General features: G+C 47.1%; 1 protein-coding gene across 1 annotated transcript in view; it reads right to left on the bottom strand.

The window, feature by feature from the left end:
* The window catches only part of LOC147011353 (transmembrane protein 47-like), a 27,831-nt gene extending 20,867 nt beyond the window's left edge, over positions 1-6,964 (bottom strand). Inside the window, exon 1 of the mRNA XM_085858482.1 lies at positions 6,645-6,964. Coding sequence (XP_085714608.1) covers positions 6,645-6,855 — 211 coding nt within the window. The 5' untranslated portion in view covers positions 6,856-6,964. The remainder of the gene's footprint in view (positions 1-6,644) is intronic.
* Between the last annotated feature and the right edge of the window lie 18,972 nt (positions 6,965-25,936).

The raw sequence follows: 25,936 nt of genomic DNA, 5'->3' as shown, positions 1-25,936 counted from the left end.
AGAGAGAGAGAGAGAGAGAGAGAGAGGAAGAGACAAAGACAGAGAGAGAGAGAGAGAGGAAGAGACAAAGACACAGAGAGAGAGAGGAAGAGACAAAGACACAGAGAGAGAGAGGAAGAGACAAAGACACAGAGAGAGAGAGGAAGAGACAAAGACAGAGAGAGAGGAAGAGACAAAGACAGAGAGAGGGGAAGAGACAAAGACAGAGAGAGGAAGAGACAAAGACAGAGAGAGAGGAAGAGACAAAGACAGAGGAAGAGGAAGAGACAAAGACAGAGGAAGAGACAGACAGAGAGATATGGAGACACAGAGACAGAAACAGACAAGAAAAAAACACCAACAGCAGGGATGAGGGACAAAATAGAGAGACACGTGGACAAATAACGGATGTTGGGAAGAATGAGGGTGAGGGGAGGACAAGGTGGATACAGAAGGGGGAGAAAAAAAAATAAACCCAGGAAGGGAAAAGCTGGAGACATGGAAAGAGATGAGCTTGGACGGTTAACGAGGGTATAAAAGATCATGGTTTTGGATGGAGGATGATGTGAGATAGAGGTGAACAGCTGTCTTGAAGCCCTGGAAGGAAGAGGATACATGCATGACCTTACACCACGTCCAAACCAAGTGTAATGTACTTTGAGGCAAGTGTGTTCTTAACCATGATGTGCGAGTCATAACCATGAAAGATCTTTGACTCACAACCACCTTATGAGAATCAAATTCCAAACAGTTCCACTCCACCAACGTCAGAACCACCTTTCAACCTCTATTAACATTCAATGGTAAGACCATCAGTGTGCGACCTGTCTGTGGTGCGCCCAACAGCAAGTGACGGTACAAGTGCGAAAGGAAGACTGTTCAGGATCATTCCATGTATGGACTCCTGATCAGATAAAAGATTTGCTTTCAAGTCCCTGACAGGTACCAATGACCGAACCTAGCACTCAGTGTAATGAGCTCACATGTCGCTGCTTCCGGCATTTTTGACATAATTAGCACCTGATCATTCTTCAACATACACAAAAACAAGGAAGGGATGGCAGGTGCCACATGCAGCCCAGGTAACATCATGTACGACACAAACTGTGCGGAGTGTTGATGACCGAGTCTTCTTCCAGCGACCTGCAAAGTGCCTGTTAGCCGTTACATTCACCAATCCCAATGATAAGTCATCCTACAGTCGATGCACCCCGTGACACCCCTCAATGAGAATGAGAAACTTCCAGGTACCTTCCCCCCCCCCCACCCCACCCACCCGAGGCAAGTTCAACATTCCGTGCAGGGTTCGAGTGCAGGATTAAACCAGATTTCATTTAAAACCAGATTTAATACCCCAATGTATGTTAATCCTCAAGGATGATCTCGTATTTGTAAAGGAAAACAAAGTCCGCTGTGGTCATGGAATACTCCACTACCCATGTCGACCTCTTAAACCACACATTGATGTTGAAACCGAGGAGAAAAAGCTCTTTTGAATCTCATATCTGAACCAATCAAGTGAGTCACTGAAGAAAAAATACCAAATCTGAGGAGGAAGAGGTGGAATGAATAATGCACAAACAATTTATGATGAAAGGTCAGCAAATGTGAAAACAACACAACAGGTGTGGAACAGGTTGTCCTAAAGGACCACAATACAAGAAGAAAAAGAGCAATCAGAGATTGCAGACCCTCGCCTGGACTTGTTTTGTATGGTGTTTATGTAGTGGTGTGTTATGTAATTAATAAGAGACACAACTAGAACTACCACTTTATAACTGATGGCAGTGATGACCGGGTACCCAGACATCTCGCTTTGATTGGACACCTGACCCTGACCCATGACGTTTTTAATTATTATTCAATTGAATTCAGAATGGGATTAAAATTAATTCAATTCAAATGAAATGGAAAACCAAATTACTCCAATGCAGGACTGCAAAAAGTAATCAGAAGGAACTCGAACAAGCAAAAAGCAAAGATGAAGTCATCAGGAGGAACGTGAATAGGATTCGCATTTCAGCTGCTACTCCTCTACCCTCAAACCCGTCCAGGCACAGCCAAGTGAGCCTTAATAAAAATAAATAAATAAATAAAAAGAACCCAGATCAAAAAAATAAATACATCAAATAATTATGGCAGCCAGATCATGCGTCCAATCAAGTTGAAATTTAAAACATGTATTCCCCATCAGGACTAGATCATAATTGCGAAGTTTCACATCAATTGATGAAGCGGTTCCAGAGAAAACATTACTTAACATTTTTCTTCAATCCAATATGGCTGCCAAACGATGTGACCAATCAATTATTCCCGAACAAACTTGTACACCCATGGGTTGGGGAACATTTGTGCGAAGTTTCCCCTCGATCTGTCCAGCCGTTCTGGCGAAGATTATTTTTATCGGTTGTTGGGTAAATCAAATATGGCTACCAAACCAAGTGACCTCTGATGTCATAAGGGTGAACGTTTTGTTCATGGATAGGCGGTCATACCTGTAAGGGTTCACCGCGATCTGTTCAGCCACTTCAGAGAAGATCTTTGATGTTTAAAAAAAAACAAAAAAAACAACAATATGGTTGCTAAATCACATGACTGATGACGTTGTCAATTTTTTTTTTCTGTGGACCATTTTATCCCAAGATGACGCTCAAAATTTTTCATACTGATCAGATGTAGCGTTCTACATATGCAATTACGACATCACGAAGGCACCTATGAAAAAATATATTTTTAATCACTCATTCCCCTTGAGGAGTACTTGCCGTGTGCCAAGTTTAATTTTTTCCTTGGTGCGGTTTCAGATATACAGAGGTCCAAAGTTTTTCGGTTTTTCCTACATGGCTGCCACACCACATGACCCATGTCGTCATAATTATCAACAGAACATTCTTCATGAGTAGTCACTCCTATGGTGAAAATCTTGTCTCAATCCGACAAGTGGTTGCGGAGAAAAACACTAAAGTTCTGTGCGGACAAACAAACAGACAGACAGACAGACAGACAGACAAACGGATCTAAATGTAACACCCTCTCTTTCGGCGAGGGTAACAATCCAACAACAAACCTGCAGAGCAAGACCATCATCCACAACCGTGGCAGGCCATTGACCTCTTTAGAGGAACCATCGAGTCTTGTATGTACAGAACCTCACGGTCTTGCATCGAATGGTAGAATCTCTTTTAGGACACGTCAACATCCAGCGGCTCTTCCTTTCTTCGTATTTCGGAACAATGACAAGAAAATATTTGTAAAATAAACAAATACATAACCCTTTCACCTTCAGAAGAGGAAGAGATAGCATGCAATTCTGTTGCGGTTATTTGGTCACAAACTGGCACATCACTCCCCGTCTGGGACTGGCATCGTGGGGCAGCAAGGGAACCACCGAGTCAGATGTGTTCTCTGTGGACTGGAACTCACACCCCGACTTACTAACACGCAGTAGTAACCAGTGCTTATTACACCGCCATTAAAATACGTGTCCATTGTGCACATTTAACTCTGTCGGTGGACGTTAAAGATCCCACGGCGTCCTTCACGAAGAGCAAGCGAGGTATCGCCAGAACCCTCGACAAATCAATTAATCCCTTTCTCGCACCTACAGGGGGCACAGCATCAGCAGCACCGCCTGTACTTCCCCACTCTACTCCAAAGCAAATGACACCTGCAGCCATGCGATTCACACGGAAGACGTTGAGATACAAGGAAGCAAGTCACCGCTCTGCTCTACCTGTTGCCTCAGGTACTTGGATGGGAAGATTTGGTTTCATTTTTAATGGACGTGCCCGTCACCAAGCCGATACCCCACACCACGCAGAGATATTCATCCCTTCCTTTACTTCCAACGGCATCTACATTTTACAAATACAGTATCTCCAAATTACAATACCACCCATCAATACACGAGAAACCAATCTTACGAAGGCCCAGGAGCAGCCGGCCTGGCCGAATCCCAGGAAGTTCCCACAGTGGCCTGGACACTGCAATTAGCAGGAAATTCCTGATTCATTGTTCCAATTGTTGGTGACTCATAAGGTGTCAAATGAGGGAAACAAACAGGAAATGTGGACAGTGGACACACACACGGTCACTTTGGATTTATAGTGGGAGCAGAAGGGCCTTCGTCGTCGATCTGGTGTCTGTCACTGAACGTGTCAACCCCATCATGGAACCAAAACATATTAAACACAGAACCATTTAGGTCTTGCACGAACCTCGACCACACACACGCACGCACGCACCTCGGGAAAGGATTCGTCATTCGGCCATGCATTGGAAGCGGTAACCATCATTATTCAAATCTTAGTTGATTTTCTCACAATAAGCCAACAGGTAAATTATCACTTTTCTACCTGTGTGACTGGTACTGCACATTTGATCATGTGACAATTACAAGGGACCGTTGAAAAGTAGTGCAAGTGGAGGGTAGTTGTGTTGGAGTAGTACAGTCATGGCACTCCCTCCTGAGCACCACACCATGTATCGAGTCGGAGCATACACAACTACTGCATGTGCCTATCTGACTCCACGTCTCTCTGTCTCTCTGACCGTGTCCATAGTCTGTCTCCATGTCTCTCTCTCTGACCGTGTCCATAGTCTGTCTCCATGTCTCTCTCTGACCATGTCCATAGTTTGTCTCCATGTCTCTCTCTGACCATGTCCATAGTCTGTCTCCATGTCTCTCTCTGACCATGTCCATAGTTTGTCTCCATGTCTCTCTCTGACCATGTCCATAGTCTGTCTCCATGTCTCTCTCTGACCATGTCCATAGTCTGTCTCCATGTCTCTCTCTCTCTCTGACCGTGTGCATAGTCTGTCTACATGTCTGTCTCTGTCTCTGTGTCTCTCTCTCTCTCTCTCTCTCTCTCTCTCTCTCTCTCTCTCTCTCTCTCTCTCTCTCTCTCTCTCTCTCTCTCTCTCTCTCTCTCTCTCTCTCTCTCTGACCGTGTCCATAGTCTGTCTCCACATCTCTCTCTCCGACAGTGTCCATTGTCTGTCTCCACATCTCTCTCTCCGACGGTGTCCATTGTCTGTCTCCAGTTTGTGTGTCATTAGATTACACATCTCCAAACACTACAACTACAAAAACTACAACAACAACAAACTCACTCATGACGTGTATCACGATTTAAACTCACAATGCATTTCAAGCCTTATTTATGTTTAACTTTTTATCCTTTCGAGTTATGACGTCATTGTAAAAACACAATTACAAGATAACCCTCATAATGGTTTGAACTACAGGAATGTTTCTCCATTTAAAACTCACCTACAGGTGATACAGAACCTGTGCTTATTTTCCTCCAATAAGGAGGCACGAACTCAAACGGTGTGGAGGTTCAACCGTCTGGAGACAGAGACAGAGACAGAGACGGAGAGGGAGAGAGGGAGAGAGAGGAAGAGGGGGAGAGAGAGGAAGAGGGGGAGAGAGAGGAAGAGGGGGAGAGAGAGGAAGAGGGGGAGAGAGAGGAAGAGGGGGGAGAGAGAGGAAGAGGGGGAGAGAGAGGAAGAGGGGAGAGAGAGGAAGAGGGGAGAGAGAGGAAGAGGGGAGAGAGAGGAAGAGGGGGAGAGAGAGGAAGAGGGGGAGAGAGAGGAAGAGGGGGAGAGAGAGGAAGAGGGGGAGAGAGAGGAAGAGGGGGAGAGAGAGGAAGAGGGGGAGAGAGAGGAAGAGGGGGAGAGAGAGGAAGAGGGGGAGAGAGAGAGGAAGAGGGGGAGAGAGAGGAAGAGGGGGAGAGAGAGGAAGAGGGGGAGAGAGAGGAAGAGGGGGAGAGAGAGGAAGAGGGGGAGAGAGAGGAAGAGGGGGAGAGAGAGGAAGAGGGGGAGAGAGAGGAAGAGGGGGAGAGAGAGGAAGAGGGGGAGAGAGAGGAAGAGGGGGAGAGAGAGGAAGAGGGGGAGAGAGAGGAAGAGGGGAGAGAGAGGAAGAGGGGGAGAGAGAGGAAGAGGGGGAGAGAGAGGAAGAGGGGGGAGAGAGAGGAAGAGGGGGAGAGAGAGGAAGAGGGGGAGAGAGAGGAAGAGGGGGAGAGAGGAAGAGGGGGAGAGAGAGGAAGAGGGGGAGAGAGGAAGAGGGGGAGAGAGAGGGAGAGGGGAGAGAGAGGGGAAGAGGGGGAGAGAGGAAGAGGGGGAGAGAGAGGAAGAGGGGGAGAGAGGAAGAGGGGGAGAGAGGAAGAGGGGGAGAGAGAGGAAGAGGGGGAGAGAGAGGAAGAGGGGGAGAGAGGAAGAGGGGGAGAGAGGAAGAGGGGGAGAGAGAGGAAGAGGGGGAGAGAGGAAGAGGGGGAGAGAGGGGAAGAGGGGAGAGAGGGGAAGAGGGGGAGAGAGGGGAAGAGGGGGAGAGAGAGGAAGAGGTGGAGAGAGAAGAAGTGGAGAGAGGAGAAGAGGTGGAGAGAGGAAGAGGTGGAGAGAGGAGAAGAGGTGGAGAGAGGAAGAGGGGGAGAGAGAGAGAGAGAGAGGGACGTGGAGACAGACAATGGACACGGTCAGAGAGACAGAGAGAGACACAGAGAGAGTATTCAATTCACATCGTTATACTTGTGGTGCGCGGTGTAACCGAGTGCGAGCCGAGTAGGCCGTAGGGGGACCCATCGGGTTTCCTCCCTTCAAGGCGTCTTGGGATCACGTGAAACGAACAAAAGAAAGGTCACAAGAGGGTGGACCAGTAAACGTACCACTACCCAAGGTGTTGACACACTTCTCCAAAGCGTCACTGCCCCAGCACACTTCCCAGATGGACTGACTATTGCGCCGGCTGTCGTTGGTAACCCAGGCCGGGCTGGCCACGGCCAGGATGACCAGGAAAAGCGCACACGACGACATGAGCACGGCGGCCAGGCGCCATGGCTGGCCCACCACCGTACGAGTCTCTTCGTACATGGGCATCACGGTACAGGCGAACCGACTCGCAGCTCCGCCGATGCGACTCGAACTCGAATCTCACACCGTCCTGACTTTCCGCTCGGCCGCTTCCCCCTCCCACCCGTCCGTGACGTCATCGCGGAATGACGGGCGGATCGGTTCACAGCGTGCCATCGTTAAAACAACACTACTACTCAGTAAATTATTGTATTTGGTTTTATTTTTCACGGTTTAATGCGCAATAACATATTGTACCGTCTAACTTGCTCTTAAGAACTCTTAATCGAGGAAATTTGCGATAACACTGAAATGTAACCATGTAAACAGTACCTCGAATAAATGACACCGCCTAAAGGGTCGCCGCATCTTGAGTTTTTTTTACTTGAGGTTTTTTATTTTTGCAGGAGAAACAAAATATTTATAACACCAGTAACACACTGCTTTATTGCCTTTTAGTTATTTTCAGAAAACCATGGTATTTGACCGGTAACATAGCGATTGTGAGGGGTGGCCAAACGATGGTATTTGACCGGTAATATGGCGGCTATGAGGGTGCCCAAACCATGGTATTTGACCGGTAATATAGCGCCCGTATGGGTGGCCAAACCATGGTACTTGACCGGTAATATAACGACTGTGAGGGGTGGTCAAACGATGGTATTTGACCGGTAATATAGCGGCTATGAGGGTGCCCAAACCATGGTATTTGACCGGTAATATAGCGCCCGTATGGGCGGCCAAACCATGGTATTTGACCGGTAATATAGCGAGTGTGAGGAGTGGCCAATCGATGGTATTTGACAAGTAATATAGTGACTGTGGGGGTGGCCAGACCATCGTATTTGACCGGTAATATAGCGACTGTGAGGTGACCAAGCCATGGTATTTGACCGGTAATATAGCGACTGTGATGGTCGTCAAACGCTGGTATTTGACCGGTAATATAGCGGCTTTGAGGGGTGGCCAAACAATGGTATTTGACCGGTAATATAGCGCCTGTGAGGGTGGCCAAACCTTGGTATTTGACCGGTAGTATAGCGGCTGCAGGGCTGTTCCAACGCTGGTATTTGACCAGAAATGTAGCAGGTGTGAGTGGCCATACGATGGTATTTGACCGGTAATATGGGGGCTGGGATGGCCAGACCATGGTATTTGCCCAGTAATATAGCGCCCGTATGGGTGGCCAAACCATGGTATTTGACCGGTAATATAGCGACTGTGAGGGGTGGCCAAACGATGGTATCTGACCGGTAATGTAACGTCTGTGAGGGGTGGCCAAACGATGGTATTTGACTGGTAATATAGTGTTGCAGATTCGCGCCCGCCGGCGTGCGAGCGGCCACGTAACTCGAATCGCGGCACGTCGCCCACCGGACGGACAATCCTGTCGTGACCCTCTCGGACTAACGCCGGGAACTAGTCACGGGTGGGCCTTTCGGCCTCACCACGATCGTGCCAATTGGCCCCCCGCGTGGGATAGGGTTGTTCGCCAAACTCGACCTACCTAAGTACCCACACGGAGGGTAGACCGGGCGATCGCACCTCGCCGCAGGTCGACTTCGGACACGGGCCACTTTAAGCGACCCATTCCGTACTATCGGGATAACCGAGCGGTGTTATCGTCAACCTCGACGGTTCGATTAATTATCGGGCGTATATAGCCCACAACCAACCCTTTACGTGAAGTAAGATGGAGATTCAATAAAAGAAAAGACGAAGCGAAACGGGAGAAACAGTTCAACATAAAGCACATTTATTCCGCGGCAAACGGAAAGCACACATATACAATTACCACAATTATGCACCAAAAGCAAATGTAAAAGTAACACGACAATTCTGCACAAAAAGCAAATGCAACAAAAGAGACACAATGCAGATCTACTACCGACTACGCGAGCACACGGCAACACTTACACAGTTTTACTTCACAGACGGCGCCGACAACACATATACTCCAAAGCAAAAGAAAAAGGGGCCACCCTCATCGACAAGGGGGCAGACAGGCCTGGGGCCGAGACCGCGTCGAGCCTACCCGTCTAGTGATGAGCCGCAAAATGGCGGCGGCGCCCCGACTCCGCGGGCCTCGCTGGCACTGCCTGGAATGGGGTGGGAACGGGGCCCCCTTCTCACACTATCTCAGCGCGGGAGGGAAACAGGAGGGGGTTGTTGATGCTCGGGGGAATGAGGATATCTGGCTGGCTTGGGTCCCGCAACGAGCGACTCCACTGCGACCTTGGTCGCGTTACCGGCCTCCCCTCTCCGCAGCTCCCCGACTCTGACACGAGCGCAGACCTCCACAAAGATTCTTGGCTTCTCCAGCCTCTCCGGACCCCGACAGACACTCTCTCAACTGCTTTCGACGCCGCCACAACTCTCCAACTCTTTCCTCTTTTCAACTCTTCAACTCTTCCCAACTGCCTCCAACTCGCTCCACGCTCGGCGCTTTATAGTGCGACAGGAGAAATCATATGCAGATTTTTGGATCAGGAACGGCTCGGGGGCGGAGCCACGCTCCCCATTGGACAGAGGAAAAGTGGGCGTGAATCATTCTTGATCCGCGAATCTGCATATAGCGACTATACTCCGATGCGCCTGGAGGCGGGGCCAAATCGCCCCACGCTCGCTGATAGGACGGAACAGAAGTGGGCGTGAATCATTCTTGATCCGATTTCTCGGAAAGGCTGGTGTTTTTGCACCCGCTGCTCGGTGCGCGCCCTCTACGAGTTCAGGATCGGTGCCCACAAGCGGCGCGGGAATGGCGGTGATGCGATGGTTGCGAGAGCGAGATGTGACGGTAAAGGTCGTGGCTGTTGGCGTTGTTGTTGTTGTGAAGCGGCGTTGCGGTTGGTGGTTGTTGTGTGATGGCTGTTGAGACGTGGTTGGTGGTGGTTGTGGTGGTAGTAATGGCGGCTGGTCCAAAATAAAGATAGTAAAAGAAAAACGGCTATCTAAAAGGGTCGCAGCCGGAATGAATGACATTTATTCCCTCTAAACAACGGGTTTGGGGCTAACTACACATATACTTACAGAGATATCTCACCTACGGGACCTGAATGGTGGTTTGCGAATTTCGTCAACCACAACAATAGCGTCTGTGAGGGGTGGCCAAACGATGGTATTCGACCAGTAATATAGCGACTGCGAGGGGTGGCCAAACGATGGTATTTGACCGGTAATGTAACGACTGATGTGGCCACACCGTGGTGTTTGACCGGTAATATAGCGACTGTGAAGGGTGTCCACACGATGGTATTTGACTGGTAATGTAACGACTGGTGTGGCCAGACTGTGGTATTTGACCGGTAATATAGTGACTGTGAGGGGTGGCCAAACGATGGTATTTGAACAGTAATATAGCAACTGTGAGGGGTGGCCAAACGATGGTATTTGACCGGTAATGTAGCGCCTGTGAGGAGTGGATAAACGATGGTATTTGACCGGTAATGTAGCGACTGTGAGGGGTAGTCAAACGATTATATTTGGCCGGTAATGCAGCAATTGTTGTAAAAGTGTGGTGTTTGACTACTGTAAATGATATGTGGTTCAGGAGTAGCTTGGAGCAGAATGCTGAGGGAGGTTTATCATTTTTTCTTGACTCAACAAAGGTATTTAGCCCAAGAATCAAACTCCAACATATTATTTATCAACATTCTTGATAGTGATGAAAGTTGGAAAAAAAAAAAGGTGTTTTAATCTATCTATAATTCCAGCAGTGTGTCTGTGTGTCTGTGTGTCTGTCTGTGACCGCTGTTTCTCAACAACCACAGGTCCGATCTAATTGAAACTTGCCAGGTATATTGCTGGGGACCTGAGGATGTGCCTCTTCAAGGATTGATATTAATCGGGTAAGTGGTTCCCAAGTTATGGCCATTTATTTACCAAACCAATGAGAAGACACGTTGCTGCGTAGGCATGGCCGTTGGGGTAGAGATCCTCAGCTGCGTTCCCCATTACGGGTTACAACGTACGGACTTCTGGATAGTGATGACTGACTGTATTATAATAATTTCTCGATTTCTTATGCGCATTTATAGATAAACACAATGCCCCAATCCAGTCGTTGTTTAAGAGAGCGAAGGAACGGCCTTCGGATTAATTTGACTGGTAATGTAGCGAACGGAACGAACAGAACGGCGAAGGTGTGGTTGTTTGAGTTTTTTTGTTTTTTTCCCCCTTGTACGGCCACGCACTTGTGGGCACGTACTAGTAAACTACAAATCCAACAAATATTATTACTGGTAGTGTTTTTAAATTCTTTTTGAAATACAAACAAAAAAAATTTCAAGCACAAAAGTACAGTATGTATGAATTAGTAAGAGATTTGACCAAGAAAATTTTATTTTAAACACAAAGATCTGATATATAAAGCTAAGTTTGTGTTTGTGGGTATGTCTGTCTGTCAGTGAGTCATAAGTAGCGCCCATTCTCCAAGCCACGCCCTCCAGCCGTCCAGAAATCACTACCATCTTTTTTCTCTCACGAAGCTCCGATTGTTTTAAAGGTCCCCTGACACGCAAAAGTCCTGAAATTTCATATATATATATATATATATATATATATATATATATATATATATATATATATATATATATATATATATATATATATATATATATATATATATATATGCCCTATAGGAGTTTTTCGTCATGATTTCAGATCTGACAATGTTTTTTCACAATACTCGTTCTGTAAAATGTAAAATTTAAAAAACAAACCTTCGGGAACGCCCCTAAAAATTCTCCTGAAAGGGGCGTAATCCACATGACATCATCTCTAGAACGACAAAGGCTGCACATAAATTACTCGGGTGGGTGGTCTACGTGATTGTATTGGCTTTCTGTGCGTTTCCACATTCGATTGGTCGACTCAATCACTTCGTTCATTTCTGCTTTAAAAAAATCAAACATTTGTTTTTGAATAATGGATGACATGGACTTTCACTTGTCTGTTAACGACAGTGAGTGTGAGAGAAATGAAGGATTTTGGTCTGAATCACATGGAGAATTGTCGGATAACGTAGTCACGGAAGGTGAAGTTCAGGCAGCTGGAAATGGAATACGGCCTGAGCAGTTTGAGCCCAAAGCAGGACAAGCAGAGGAAACTGGCGATGAAATTCCCGGCATCCATTATGATCGGGAGGACATCGAAGGAAGACTTGGCAATAACAACTGGTTCGACTAAATCCTATTCGTAATTCAATAATGTAAATTCTACTTGCATACTGCTCGATATCAGAAATATTTTAGTGAGGTGACGTGACCAGCGCAGTGCAGCGGACATGTTGCACCGCGACGAATGAATCGCAAGCAAGGCCAGCGCATGTCATCGGCCGTATCTCTCCGCGCATAAAACGAAGCAATCTGGCTGTCCGGATACGATGAAAACTTGTGTGCAGAACACACCTTGCGACACTATTGTCTCGAGTAGTCCGATAAATCTGACGTTCTGTTGCATTTTTATTTATTTTATTCCGACTGTCGTCATGTAGCACCAGTAGAAAACAATGAAAAAAAGAGAATAATAAATAAAAGCTACAGCACGTCAGATTTATCGGCCGAGTCAGACAGACGACGGATTTATCAGACTAGTCTCGAGTCTAGACTCTAGAGATCTCGAGTCAATCCACTCTGTGCGAGTTTCTGTATGTGACGTCATGTTGCGATTCGCTGAAGTCAACTTTTTTAGAGGTGGGGCATAGCAAGTTGTGAAAGGCACCAGAAATGTTCGAAATATTGGTCTAATTATCCCATTTTTGATTTTAAAAAAAAAAAACATGGGTGATTTCTTCACTCGGAAGGTCGAATTAATATATAAATAACCGGAAAGTTTTGCATGTCAGGGGACCCTTAAGGTACACACAGTGACACAAAAAAAATCAAAATGGTTGAATGAGTGATTTTTATATTGCAGGCACCTGCAACTCACCACAAGTGAGTTCACTTCCAAAGTCAAAGAGAATCACCTGCTTGAAATCTAATTATTTCCAACAACTTCTGAAAAGGTGTTTTCTGTTGTCCGAGCCATTTTAGGATTTTTGTGTGGAATAAGCGAAAATTCTGTAATTTTTTTTTAGCTTTCTTTGTTTTGTTCCACTGCAATTCAAAGAAATACATGTGTGGAGACCAAAAGATGTTTTGATTTCAACAATTTTCTCGAAGAAATGGTGTACTATTCGAAAAAAAACGTGCAAGGGTGCCAATATTTTTGGCCACGACTGTATTTCACACGATATTTCAAAAAGTTGGTGGCAGATCGGGATGAAACTTGGTGGACAGGTTGGATGTGTGACAAGGACGAATTGATTCGATTTTGGTGAAGATCCGAATCCGGATCTGGATACGAGAATTATTTAATTTACAAAGTGATTCTTCAACATTGAGAGATTGGGCCAAGAATGATATAGTCCTGAATTGCATGATATTTCAAAAATATATCTGACCCGATATGTTCTCGTGGATCAGGTATTGCGTGGCGGAGGTATGCGCTCTACCGATTGCCCTTCTAGTTAAAAACACTTCTGTTTGCAAATAAGACCGTTTTTGCATGAATAAGGTTTATTGTGTAAAATGTATTATTTTGTTTAGAACAAGCTAAACTACACACAATTTGATGAGCAGCAGGCATGTCTGTATTAGAATAGTGATTTAGAACAAAAAACATGGTCAAAACTACTGAATGTGTTGTTAAAAACGCCTGTATTTGCAAATTAGTCACACTTGCGGTCATCTTTGCGGAGACTCTGGATATCCTTTTGGGGGCCCTCGAGGTGCTGAATGAGGAGTCGCAGCCACTGGGATTATGGGTTTCCTGGGTCAAAACTAAGATCCAGGCTTTCAATGACATCTTGGATGCTGCTGTCCTGTCTGTACCTGTTTGTGGTGAGGATGTTGAGTTCACGGGGAGATTCCCTGACGTTGGCAGTGATATTCATGTCTCCAATGGCTGTGAGCCAGAGGTTAATAGATGTCTGGGTCGGGCCTGGGGAGTCATGGATTCACTGGATCATGGGGTGTGGCGCTGCCGATACCTGTGCAGGACGACAGTTGGAGTCTTCAGGTCCTTCGTGCTTCAGGTCTTGCTCTATGGATATGGGACTTGGATTCTGATCAGGGATCTGAGACATTTAATTCCTTTAGAAACAGGTTTCTTCAGAGAATCCTTGGCTATCGCTGGTTGGACTTTGTGTCCAACGAGCGGTTGCTGAGAGAGATTCAAATGAGATTTGTTACCTGCATAGTCTGTGAGCATCTACTGAGACTGCATGGACACGTGGCTCGTTTTCCTGACGCTGATCCTGCTCACCAGATTCTCTCAGCTCGGGAGTCTTGTGAGTGGAGGCCAATGGGCCAACCACGTGCCTCATGATTGCAGCAGGTTGATCGGAATCTCAAGGAGATGGGGATGGGCCTGGCATCTGCCTGGGGGATGGCCAGACAGAGGCCCCTGGGGTAACGGCAGAAAGTGGACGCAGCGATCTGCTGCTCTGGCGCATGCTCCCATACCTGACCTGAGCTGACAGTGATTAAACCGGTTTCCCCCACCAGATCCCCCTGGTTTGGAGGGTGTATGGACATGGATACCCAGTAGGATTCAATATAAAACATGCGAAATGGCGGAGGAGCTCCTTGTGAGCCAACAGCCATCCATATCTGGTGCCAACTGCATCTGCGGATGTCCTCCCCCAATTGGGTACCTTCCCTATGAGGTTGGTGGCAGGATTTGCACTCTGGCCACCACAAAACACTTCACTCTGCAAAACACACTGTCGTGTGTGGCAGGATGGCGCTGAGGTATAGTCCACCAGGCTGCAGTCTCCTCGGGTTAACAAGAGGCGGTCCCTTCAGGTGGGTGCCTGGGATGTCCTCTCCCGAAGAGATGTGGATGGGCCAGACATCTGCCTGTCGAATGGCCAGATGGAGGCCCTTGGAGTACCGGCGGAAATGTGGATGCAGCGACACGCTGTAGCGTATGCTCCCAATGTATGTATGTATGTGCAAGATCCAGTCTTTTTTTTCTAACTTTGAGAAAGCTTCTTTCACCAAGAAATGTCACTGTTGTCCCATTAGTGTTTGACAGGTTCAAAAAGTTAATCAGAATTTGCAAATTTCCTTCCAATAAGTATGTGCTGAAAATAGGCCAAAAGATTGTCCATGGGGTTCAAATCAGGACTCTGACCAGGCCAGAACATAAGTTTCAGGGACTTTTTCTCCAACCACTTTTTGGTGGTATTTTCAGTATGGACAGGGGCATTATCTTGTTGAAAAATTACTTCTTTGCTTTTCTCTCCAGGAAATAACTTTTGGAGGCTGGTAAGTAATCCTTTCTCTCCTATTTTCTGGTACTCATCGACAGTAATTGGCTGTTTCAGCTCACCAACACCAGCAGACAAAAACGCACCCCAGATCATGATTTCACCTCCTCCATGTTTCACAATTGTTGAAATGCACTCAGGGTTGAATATCTCACCAAATCTGTGAAGGCAACCTTCTGGGGCATCACTGCAAAACTCAAATCTTCATTCATCAGTCCACAGAACTCTCTAAAACCAGTCTGAATCATAGTTCTCATATTCGGCTGAAAGTTTAATCTTGTCCTGAATGTTTTTCTTCGAAAATAGAGGCTTCTGAGCATATCTTCTTGAGGCAAAACCAGCATCAGTGATCCTTCTTGTGATGGTCCTTCTGGAAACAGTCTTAATGTCAGCAGTTATGAACTCCTCTGACTAGTTTATGCAGGCTTTTCTTTCTTTCCTGGAGAACTAAGAATTTCATTCACCTGTCATCTTTACTTGTAGCGGCTCGAGACCTGCCAGATCCCTTCATCCTTTCAGTAGAACCAGTTTTCTGGAACTATGAAGTTATTCTCTTTATGGAAGGCAGAGAAATAGGGATTTTCTCCTCTTTCAGGAGCTCGTGGATTTCAGAATGTGTCTTGCCCGCTTCAGGAAGATGAGCAATTTTATTGAGAGTATCCCCATCAGCATGGAACTTCTCTTTCATTGGAGGAATTTCTCAATTGAAACACAAAAAAACATGACCTACAGTAACTGTACAAGTCATAAGTTCGAGCAATTTAGACATTACATGTACATTAACAGTCAAAAAACATGACAACACCCCCAAAAATGCATCAAGAAGAAAGCTCAAAAAGAAAATAGAGGACTTGAGGTGTGCGGTTTCATAGCAAAGAGGACAAAAGAACAGAAAACTGGACTCCTCTATAAACCGGATGAATGGCCACCCTATTCACAACACACCTGACCACATCACAGTTGAAGGTTTGTCCCACCCTGCACACGCATCGTCACAACAGGTACAACCACAGAAGTTTGTCCCACCAGGTGAGTCGCACAAATGAGGAGATGTTGCACGTGGTTTGACTTAAAGTTCCTAATTTTTCCGTTTTGTTTGAAGATTAATTTTGAGGATTAGTTGTTTGGTTTATTGGGTTAAATCGTGTGTGGTTGATGTGAGGGTTTGAATCCTCTATTTTTACTTGTTAATTCTTCTTCTTCTCATTTTCTTCCCTTTATAAGGGGTGAGGTCCAACGGTACCAAGCTACTCTTCTGCTTCGCTGACAATACTCCACTTCCCCATCCTCAGCCATCTCTCTCCACTCTCCAACCGTCCCCATCTTATTTTCCCCCTCTTCAGACGTTGACAAAATCACAAGATGGTCAAACACTTGGAATATGTCTTTCATTCCTGACAAATCTCACACTCTCTCTATCTCTCTCTGAAAGTACCATCTGGCAACCCCCCCTCCATTTCCTATCTACTTTTCTACTTTCTTAACAATCATCTTGAGGAAGTTCAGTCATTCACACTCCTGGGTGCCACTATCAGCTATGATCTTTCTTGGGCAAACCACATTTCAAAGTTGGCCTCCAAAGCCAGCCGCCTACTGGGCATCCTCCATCATACAAAGTCCTTCCTTGGCACACCTGAACTCCTATCCACTTAAAAGGTCTTCATCCATAGTTTGATGGAGTACTGCTCTCCCCTCCAGGCTGGCTCCCCTGCCTCACGTCTTGCTCTGCCTCATGTCGTGGAAACCAAGACCTTCAACACCATTGGAATCTCCTGCGATGAAGCTGAGTCTATGACCTGTCCTATCACTTTGCCATTGCAGATATGTCGCCAGTCTCTGTCTTCTCCCACCCCCTTTCTGGTCTTGCACCTTCTGCTCTTTCTGTGCTTTGTCCTCTCCCCCCACCCCCCAGGTTTTTGCAGGGTACACATGGTCCACACCCTTCTCTCTTCCCCCATCCGCACCAAGTGTCCAGCCCATTCCAGCCGACATTTCACCAATCTCCCCGTCAAGCTCATCTGCACACCAATCTCCTCCCTCAGTTCATTCATCCTCCTTCTATCCACCTCTTCACTCCCACAATCCTCCTGACCCAGTTGTTCTCGCAAACCTACAGCCTCTGTTGTTGTGTCCCCATGGACAATCAGTGCCATAATTTCCAGACCATAATAGACAAGATTGTATTTCAGAAAAAAAGATTCTCTCGGAACATTTTAGAGTAGAAGTTGGTAACATGACTTTCAAACAGAATTTTGTTATGCTGAATCTAAAAAAAAATAGGAGCAATACACTTGGGTGCTCACCTGATAGTGGCTGGACAAGAAAACCAGTGAACCACCAGTAAGTGTGGATAACCAAGCTGTTAGCTAACAAAATATTTAACGGAGAAGAAAATAAATACTTTTAGATTTTTTAAAATGCAGTGAACAAACTTTGGTACATACCGGGTGATGAAGGTAGTGGTAAATTTTCATCGAAATCGGATGTGTAGTTTCAGAGAAGTTGCAAGTGTTTGTGGATGGACAGACGGATGGGCGGATGGACTGACTAATGATGCGCCATCTTGTAAGCTCCCCGGAACTATGTTCCAGGTGAGCTAAAAATGACCTTATCAAGCTTAATTTTAGCTTCTCTGGAATTCAAATTTTTTTGGGTGAATGACTGCACTCGTGATGAGGACCATGCTACTCATTTCAAGATAACCACCATCTGGATAAAAACAAAGATAAGCCTAACAGGCCATTACACAACATCATATATCTTTGGACACAGCAAGCGTTCAGCATGGAAGTTGTTCATGCATCATCATGGACTTTTAAGTGGCCGAGGAGTGGAAATCTTGAGTCTGGGTTAGCTCACGTCAACAGAAAAATTTGTATGCAGATTCCATGGCAACGACAATGTCGAGTCTGTCGATGTAATGCGTGCCATCATGTTTCCAAAGTATAACAAGCAGGAAATGTTACCACCAATCAATGTTGCCCCTCAGCTGCACATCAACGTGTGCATTAGCATTGCATGATATGGAAGGAAGCTCACCACCCTGTGCCACATCTTCGAGATGCCATAGAGTTTGGATGGAGACGGGGTAACATCCAATTCTCATGACTGTTGATCTTATTCAAGAAGCTTTTTGGAAATTGTATCTGCATGCCTGTCGCTCATGATGCTGAACCCTGCGCTACAAATGTCGAAAAGTAAAGCTGCCATGTATAACTGCATGTGGATGTAGACACCAGGCTGATGAGAATGATTGCTTCAACATTAGGAATATGTGACTGCCATATTGTCTCCATTGGCTGGAGTGGTGGATTTTAGGCCATTAAAACTGTGGAGTCAGAGTTGTGCTGGGATACAACACAGTGCCTAAGATACTGTAAGGTGGGCCCAAAGTTGTGTTGGGGTACAGCACAGTGCCTGAGATACTGTAGAGTGGGCTCAAAATTGTGCTGGGGAACAACACAGTGCCAAAGTTACTGTAGGGTGGGCCCAAAGTTGTGCTGGGGAACAACACAGTGCCTAAGATGCTGTAGGGTGGGCTCAAAATTGTTCTGGGAAACAAAACAGTGCATAATATACTGTAGGGTGGGCCCAAAGTTGTGATGGGGAACAACACAGTGCCTAAGACACTGAAAGGTGGGCCCAAAGTTGTGCTGGGGAACAACACAGTGTCTAAGATATTGTAGGGTGGGCTCAAAATTGTGCTGGGGAACAACACAGTGCCTAAGATACTGTAGGGTGGGCCCAAAGTTGTGCTGGGGAACAACACAGTGCCTAAGATACTGTAGGGTCGGCCCAAAGTTGTGATGGGGAACAACACAGTGCCTAAGATACTGAAAGGTGGGCCCAAAGTTGTGCTGGGGAACAACACAGTGCCTAAGATACTGGAAGGTGGGCCCAAAGTTGTGCTGGGGTACAACACAGTGCATAAGATACTGTAGGGTGGGCCCAAAGTTGTGTTGGGGAACAACACAGTGCCTGAGATACTGTAAGGTGGGCCCAAAGTTGTGCTGGGGAACAACACAGTGCCTAAGATACTGTAGGGTGGGCCCAAAGTTGTGTTGGGGAACAACACAGTGCCTAAGATACTGTAAGGTGGGCCCAAAGTTGTGCTGGGGAACAACACAGTGCCTAAGATACTGTAGGGTGGGCTCAAAATTGTGCTGGGGAACAACACAGTGCCTAAGATACTGTAGGGTGGGCCCAAAGTTGTGCTGGGGAAAAACACAGTGCCTAAGATACTGAAGGGTGGGCCCAAGGTTGTGCTGGGGAACAACGCAGTGCCGAAGATACTGTAGGGTGGGCCCATAGTTGTGTTGGGGAACAACACAGTGCCGAAGATACTGAAAGGTGGACTCAAAGTTGCGCTAGGGAACAACACAGTGCATAAGATACTGTAGGGTGGGCCCAAAGTTGTGCTGGGGAACAACACAGTGCCTTAGATACTGTATGGTGAGCCCAAAGTTGTGTTGGGGAACAACACAGTGCCTAAGATACTGTAAGGTGGGCCCAAAGTTGTGCTAGGGAACAACACAGTGCTTAAGATACTGTAGGGTGGGCCCAACGTTGTGCTGGGGAACAACACAGTGCCTAAGAAACTGTAGAGTGGGCCCAAAGTTGTGTTGGGGAACAACACAGTGCCTAAGATACTGCAGGGTGGGCCCAAAGTTGTGTTGTGGAACAACACAGTGCCTCAGATACTGTAGAGTGGGCCCAAAGTTGTGTTGGGGAACAACACAGTGCCTAAGATACTGGAAGGTGGGCCCAAAGTTGTGCTGGGGTACAACACAGTGCATAAGATACTGTAGGGTGGGCCCAAAGTTGTGTTGGGGAACAACACAGTGCCTAAGATATTGTAGGGTAGGCCCAAAGTTGTGTTGGGGAACAACACAGTGCCTAAGATACTGGAAGGTGGGCCCAAAGTTGTGCTGGGGTACAACACAGTGCATAAGATACTGTAGGGTGGGCCCAAAGTTGTGCTGGAGAACAACACAGTGCATAAGATACTGTAGGGTGGGCCCAAACTTGTGTTGGGGAACAACACAGTGCATAAGATACTGTATGGTTGTCCCAAAGTTGTGCTGGGGAACAACACAGTGCCTAAGAAACTGTAGAGTGGGCCCAAAGTTGTGTTGGGGAACAACACAGTGCCTAAGATACTGCAGGGTGGGCCCAAAGTTGTGTTGTGGAACAACACAGTGCCTAAGATACTGTAGAGTGGGCCCAAAGTTGTGTTGGGGAACAACACAGTGCCTAAGATACTGGAAGGTGGGCCCAAAGTTGTGCTGGGGTACAACACAGTGCCTAAGATATTGTAGGGTAGGCCCAAAGTTGTGTTGGGGAACAACACAGTGCCTAAGATACTGGAAGGTGGGCCCAAAGTTGTGCTGGGGTACAACACAGTGCCTAAGATATTGTAGGGTAGGCCCAAAGTTGTGCTGGGGAACAACACAGTGCCTAAGATACTGTAGGGTGGGCCCAAAGTTGTGCTGGGGAACAACACAGTGCCTAAGATACTGTAGGGTGGGCCCAAAGTTGTGTTGGGGAACAACACAGTGCCTAAGATACTGAAGGGTGGGCCCAAAGTTGTGCTGGGGAACAACGCAGTGCCTAAGATACTGTAGGGTGGGCCCAAAGTTGTGCTGGGAACAACACAGTGCCTAAGATACTGTAGGGTGGGCCCAAAGTTGTGTTGGGGAACAACACAGTGCCTGAGATACTGTAAGGTGGGCCCAAAGTTGTGCTGGGGAACAACACAGTGCCTAAGATACTGTAGGGTGGGCCCAAAGTTGTGTTGGGGAACAACACAGTGCCTAAGATACTGTAAGGTGGGCCCAAAGTTGTGCTGGGGAACAACACAGTGCCTAAGATACTGTAGGGTGGGCTCAAAATTGTGCTGGGGAACAACACAGTGCCTAAGATACTGTAGGGTGGGCCCAAAGTTGTGCTGGGGAAAAACACAGTGCCTAAGATACTGAAGGGTGGGCCCAAGGTTGTGCTGGGGAACAACGCAGTGCCGAAGATACTGTAGGGTGGGCCCATAGTTGTGTTGGGGAACAACACAGTGCCGAAGATACTGAAAGGTGGACTCAAAGTTGCGCTAGGGAACAACACAGTGCATAAGATACTGTAGGGTGGGCCCAAAGTTGTGCTGGGGAACAACACAGTGCCTTAGATACTGTATGGTGAGCCCAAAGTTGTGTTGGGGAACAACACAGTGCCTAAGATACTGTAAGGTGGGCCCAAAGTTGTGCTAGGGAACAACACAGTGCTTAAGATACTGTAGGGTGGGCCCAACGTTGTGCTGGGGAACAACACAGTGCCTAAGAAACTGTAGAGTGGGCCCAAAGTTGTGTTGGGGAACAACACAGTGCCTAAGATACTGCAGGGTGGGCCCAAAGTTGTGTTGTGGAACAACACAGTGCCTCAGATACTGTAGAGTGGGCCCAAAGTTGTGTTGGGGAACAACACAGTGCCTAAGATACTGGAAGGTGGGCCCAAAGTTGTGCTGGGGTACAACACAGTGCATAAGATACTGTAGGGTGGGCCCAAAGTTGTGTTGGGGAACAACACAGTGCCTAAGATATTGTAGGGTAGGCCCAAAGTTGTGTTGGGGAACAACACAGTGCCTAAGATACTGGAAGGTGGGCCCAAAGTTGTGCTGGGGTACAACACAGTGCATAAGATACTGTAGGGTGGGCCCAAAGTTATGCTGGGGTACAACACAGTGCATAAGATACTGTAGGGTGGGCCCAAAGTTGTGCTGGAGAACAACACAGTGCATAAGATACTGTAGGGTGGGCCCAAACTTGTGTTGGGGAACAACACAGTGCATAAGATACTGTATGGTTGTCCCAAAGTTGTGCTGGGGAACAACACAGTGCCTAAGAAACTGTAGAGTGGGCCCAAAGTTGTGTTGGGGAACAACACAGTGCCTAAGATACTGCAGGGTGGGCCCAAAGTTGTGTTGTGGAACAACACAGTGCCTAAGATACTGTAGAGTGGGCCCAAAGTTGTGTTGGGGAACAACACAGTGCCTAAGATACTGGAAGGTGGGCCCAAAGTTGTGCTGGGGTACAACACAGTGCCTAAGATATTGTAGGGTAGGCCCAAAGTTGTGTTGGGGAACAACACAGTGCCTAAGATACTGGAAGGTGGGCCCAAAGTTGTGCTGGGGTACAACACAGTGCCTAAGATATTGTAGGGTAGGCCCAAAGTTGTGTTGGGGAACAACACAGTGCCTAAGATACTGGAAGGTGGGCCCAAAGTTGTGCTGGGGTACAACACAGTGCATAAGATACTGAAGGGTGGGCCCAAAGTTATGCTGGGGTACAACACAGTGTCTAAGATACTGTAGGGTAGGCCCAAAGTTGTGCTGGGGTACAACACAGTGCATAAGATACTGTAGGGTGGGCCCAAAGTTATGCTGGGGTACAACACAGTGCATAAGATACTGTAGGGTGGGCCCAAAGTTGTGCTGGGGAACAACACAGTGCATAAGATACTGTAGGGTGGGCCCAAAGTTGTGTTGGGGAACAACACAGTGCATAAGATACTGTAGGGTGGGCCCAAAGTTGTGCTGGGGTACAACACAGTGCCTAAGATACTGTAGGGTGGGCCCAAAGTTGTGCTGGGGAACAACACAGTGCATAAGATACTGTAGGGTGGGCCCAAAGTTGTGTTGGGGAACAACACAGTGCCTAAGATACTGTAGGGTGGGCCCAAAGTTGTGCTGGGGTACAACACAGTGCCTAAGATACTGTAGGGTGGGCCCAAAGTTGTGCTGGGGAACAACACAGTGCATAAGATACTGTAGGGTGGGCCCAAAGTTGTGCTGGGGTACAACACAGTGCCTAAGATACTGTAGGGTGGGCCCAAAGTTGTGTTGGGGAACAACACAGTGCCTAAGATACTGTAGGGTGGGCCCAAATTTGTGTTGGGGAACAACACAGTGCCTAAGATACTGTAGGGTGGGCCCAAAGTTGTGTTGGGGAACAACACAGTGCCTAAGATACTGTAGGGTGGGCCCAAATTTGTGTTGGGGAACAACACAGTGCCTAAGATACTGTAGGGTGGGCCCAAAGTTGTGTTGGGGAACAAAACAGTGCCTAAGATACTGTAGGGTATGCCCAAAGTTGTGCTGGGGAACAACACAGTGCCTAAGATACTGTAGGGTGGGCCCAAAGTTGTGCTGGGGAACAACACAGTGCCTAAGATACTGTAGGGTGGGCCCAAAGTTATGATTGGGAACAACACAGTGCCTAAGATACTGTAGGGTGGGCCCAAAGTTGTGATTGGGAACAACACAGTGCCTAAGATACTGTAGGGTGGGCCCAAAGTTGTGATTGGGAACAACACAGTGCCTAAGATACTGGAAGGTGGGCCCAAAGTTGTGTTGGGGTACAACACAGTGCCTAAGATATTGTAGGGTAGGCCCAAAGTTGTGTTGGGGAACAACACAGTGCCTAAGATACTGGAAGGTGGGCCCAAAGTTGTGCTGGGGTACAACACAGTGCATAAGATACTGAAGGGTGGGCCCAAAGTTATGCTGGGGTACAACACAGTGTCTAAGATACTGTAGGGTAGGCCCAAAGTTGTGCTGGGGTACAACACAGTGCATAAGATACTGTAGGGTGGGCCCAAAGTTATGCTGGGGTACAACACAGTGCATAAGATACTGTAGGGTGGGCCCAAAGTTGTGCTGGGGAACAACACAGTGCCTAAGATACTGTAGGGTGGGCCCAAAGTTGTGTTGGGGAACAACACAGTGCCTAAGATACTGTAGGGTGGGCCCAAAGTTGTGCTGGGGAACAACACAGTGCCTAAGATACTGAAGGGTGGGCCCAAAGTTGTGCTGGGGAACAACACAGTGCCTAAGATACTGTAGGGTGGGCCCAACGTTGTGCTGGGGAACAACACAGTGCCTAAGATACTGTAGGGTGGGCCCAAAGTTGTGCTGGGGAACAACACAGTGCCTAAGATACTGTAGGGTGGGCCCAAAGTTGTGTTGGGGAACAACACAGTGCCTAAGATACTGTAGGGTGGGCCCAAAGTTGTGCTGGGGAACAACACAGTGCATAAGATACTGTAGGGTGGGCCCAAAGTTATGATTGGGAACAACACAGTGCCTAAGATACCGTAGGGTGGGCCCAACGTTGTGCTGGGGAACAACACAGTGCCTAAGATACTGTAGGGTGGGCCCAAAGTTATGATTGGGAACAACACAGTGCCTAAGATACTGTAGGGTGGGCCCAAAGTTGTGCTGGGGAACAACACAGTGCCTAAGATACTGTAGGGTGGGCCCAAAGTTGTGCTGGGGAACAACACAGTGCCTAAGATACTGTAGGGTATGCCCAAAGTTATGATTGGGAACAACACAGTGCCTAAGATACTGTAGGGTGGGCCCAACGTTGTGCTGGGGTACAACACAGTGCCTAAGATTCTATAAGTTGGCCCATTGGGATATTGCATATGCAAATAGTGTGTGTTTCTGTTTATATTATATTCAACAAAAGTGGGAATCGTGTGAAAATGTCTTTTTTCATTGTTTTGGTGGCCATTTTGTTTTGGCGTTTTGCCCTCTTTAACTTTAAAATTTCGTTTTGTTCCATCGATTATTGGATTCAGCGACCCTAAATTCGGTTTGATAGGCATGACACCAACTTCTACTCAAAAATGCCTCTTGTTCTTAAAATGAATTATTTTCTGAAATTAGATCTAATCTATAAAGGGAGGCCGGCATTACACATGACATCAGAACCTTCCCTTTCAATCTCCTTGATACCTTCCTGTCTGCCATTACTCCCTCCACCCTCATCCTGCACGCATTCACACTCACCTGAATCCTCCTCCACACCTCTGCCTCCGACTTACCATCCCTGTTCTCCTACTGTTCCTCCCAGATACCCAAACCTATTTCCCTGACCGATCTCCTTCCCCTCTAACCCGGTATTTATATATTTTCTCTGCTTCCTAACCGACATCGCCTCAGTCTTCTCCATACTCATCTTCAGCCCATGCTTTCCAAATGCCTCCTTCCACTCCCCCAGTAATTCGTGCATCTCCAGCCCACTCTCCACAACATCCTCCCCATACTTCCCCTCATGTTTACCTTTGTGGTGATTATGCCTTTCAGCATGCTGGTTTTATACACCGATGAGCCAAAACATTATGACCACCTGCCGAATATGCTGTTGGTCCTCCATGTGCCGCCAAAACTGTGCTGACCTGCCGAGGCATACTACCTTTGACACCGTTATAGCCCAATTGTGACCTTTACTCGGTACATAACCCCATTTGTGATGCACACTCGCCTCGAAGCTGTCCAGCCTGGGTTCGAATCTCGACACGGATATAAACTGTAATCGCGGTGTGTCACAGGCAGGGTGATTCACCAATACGTGTGCCGTCCCTCGCATGGACATTAAACCAGCGTCCCGTCTGCCGGAATTAGTTAGTGCACGTTAAATATCCCACGGTGTCCTTCACGAAGAGTAGGTGAGCTATAAACGAATTCCAAATTCCTGTTCTAACCTTAGTCGAACATTCGGCCTGGGAAGCTGGTTCGTGAAAGACTTGGGCTAAGCTTCACAGGGCCAACCCGAGAAAAAAATAATATAAAAAAAAGGTCGAGATGACCTTTGACCTCAAAAACAATAGGCTTCTCAGTTGAGACTACCTCGACGACTTGGTGAAGTTTCATGAAGATCGGTTTTAAATTGTGACCTACATGTAGGCAATTGACAGACAAAGAAACAGACAGAATAACAAAATCGATTAACCAATATATTT

Source organism: Eptatretus burgeri, chromosome 15 (assembly GCF_056783735.1).
Source record: "Eptatretus burgeri isolate ZD-2024b chromosome 15, Ebu_testis_v1, whole genome shotgun sequence".
Classification (NCBI taxonomy): domain Eukaryota; kingdom Metazoa; phylum Chordata; class Myxini; order Myxiniformes; family Myxinidae; genus Eptatretus; species Eptatretus burgeri.
The sequence above is the reverse complement of the archived record's forward strand: the minus strand, read 5'-3'. Positions and strand labels throughout refer to the sequence as shown.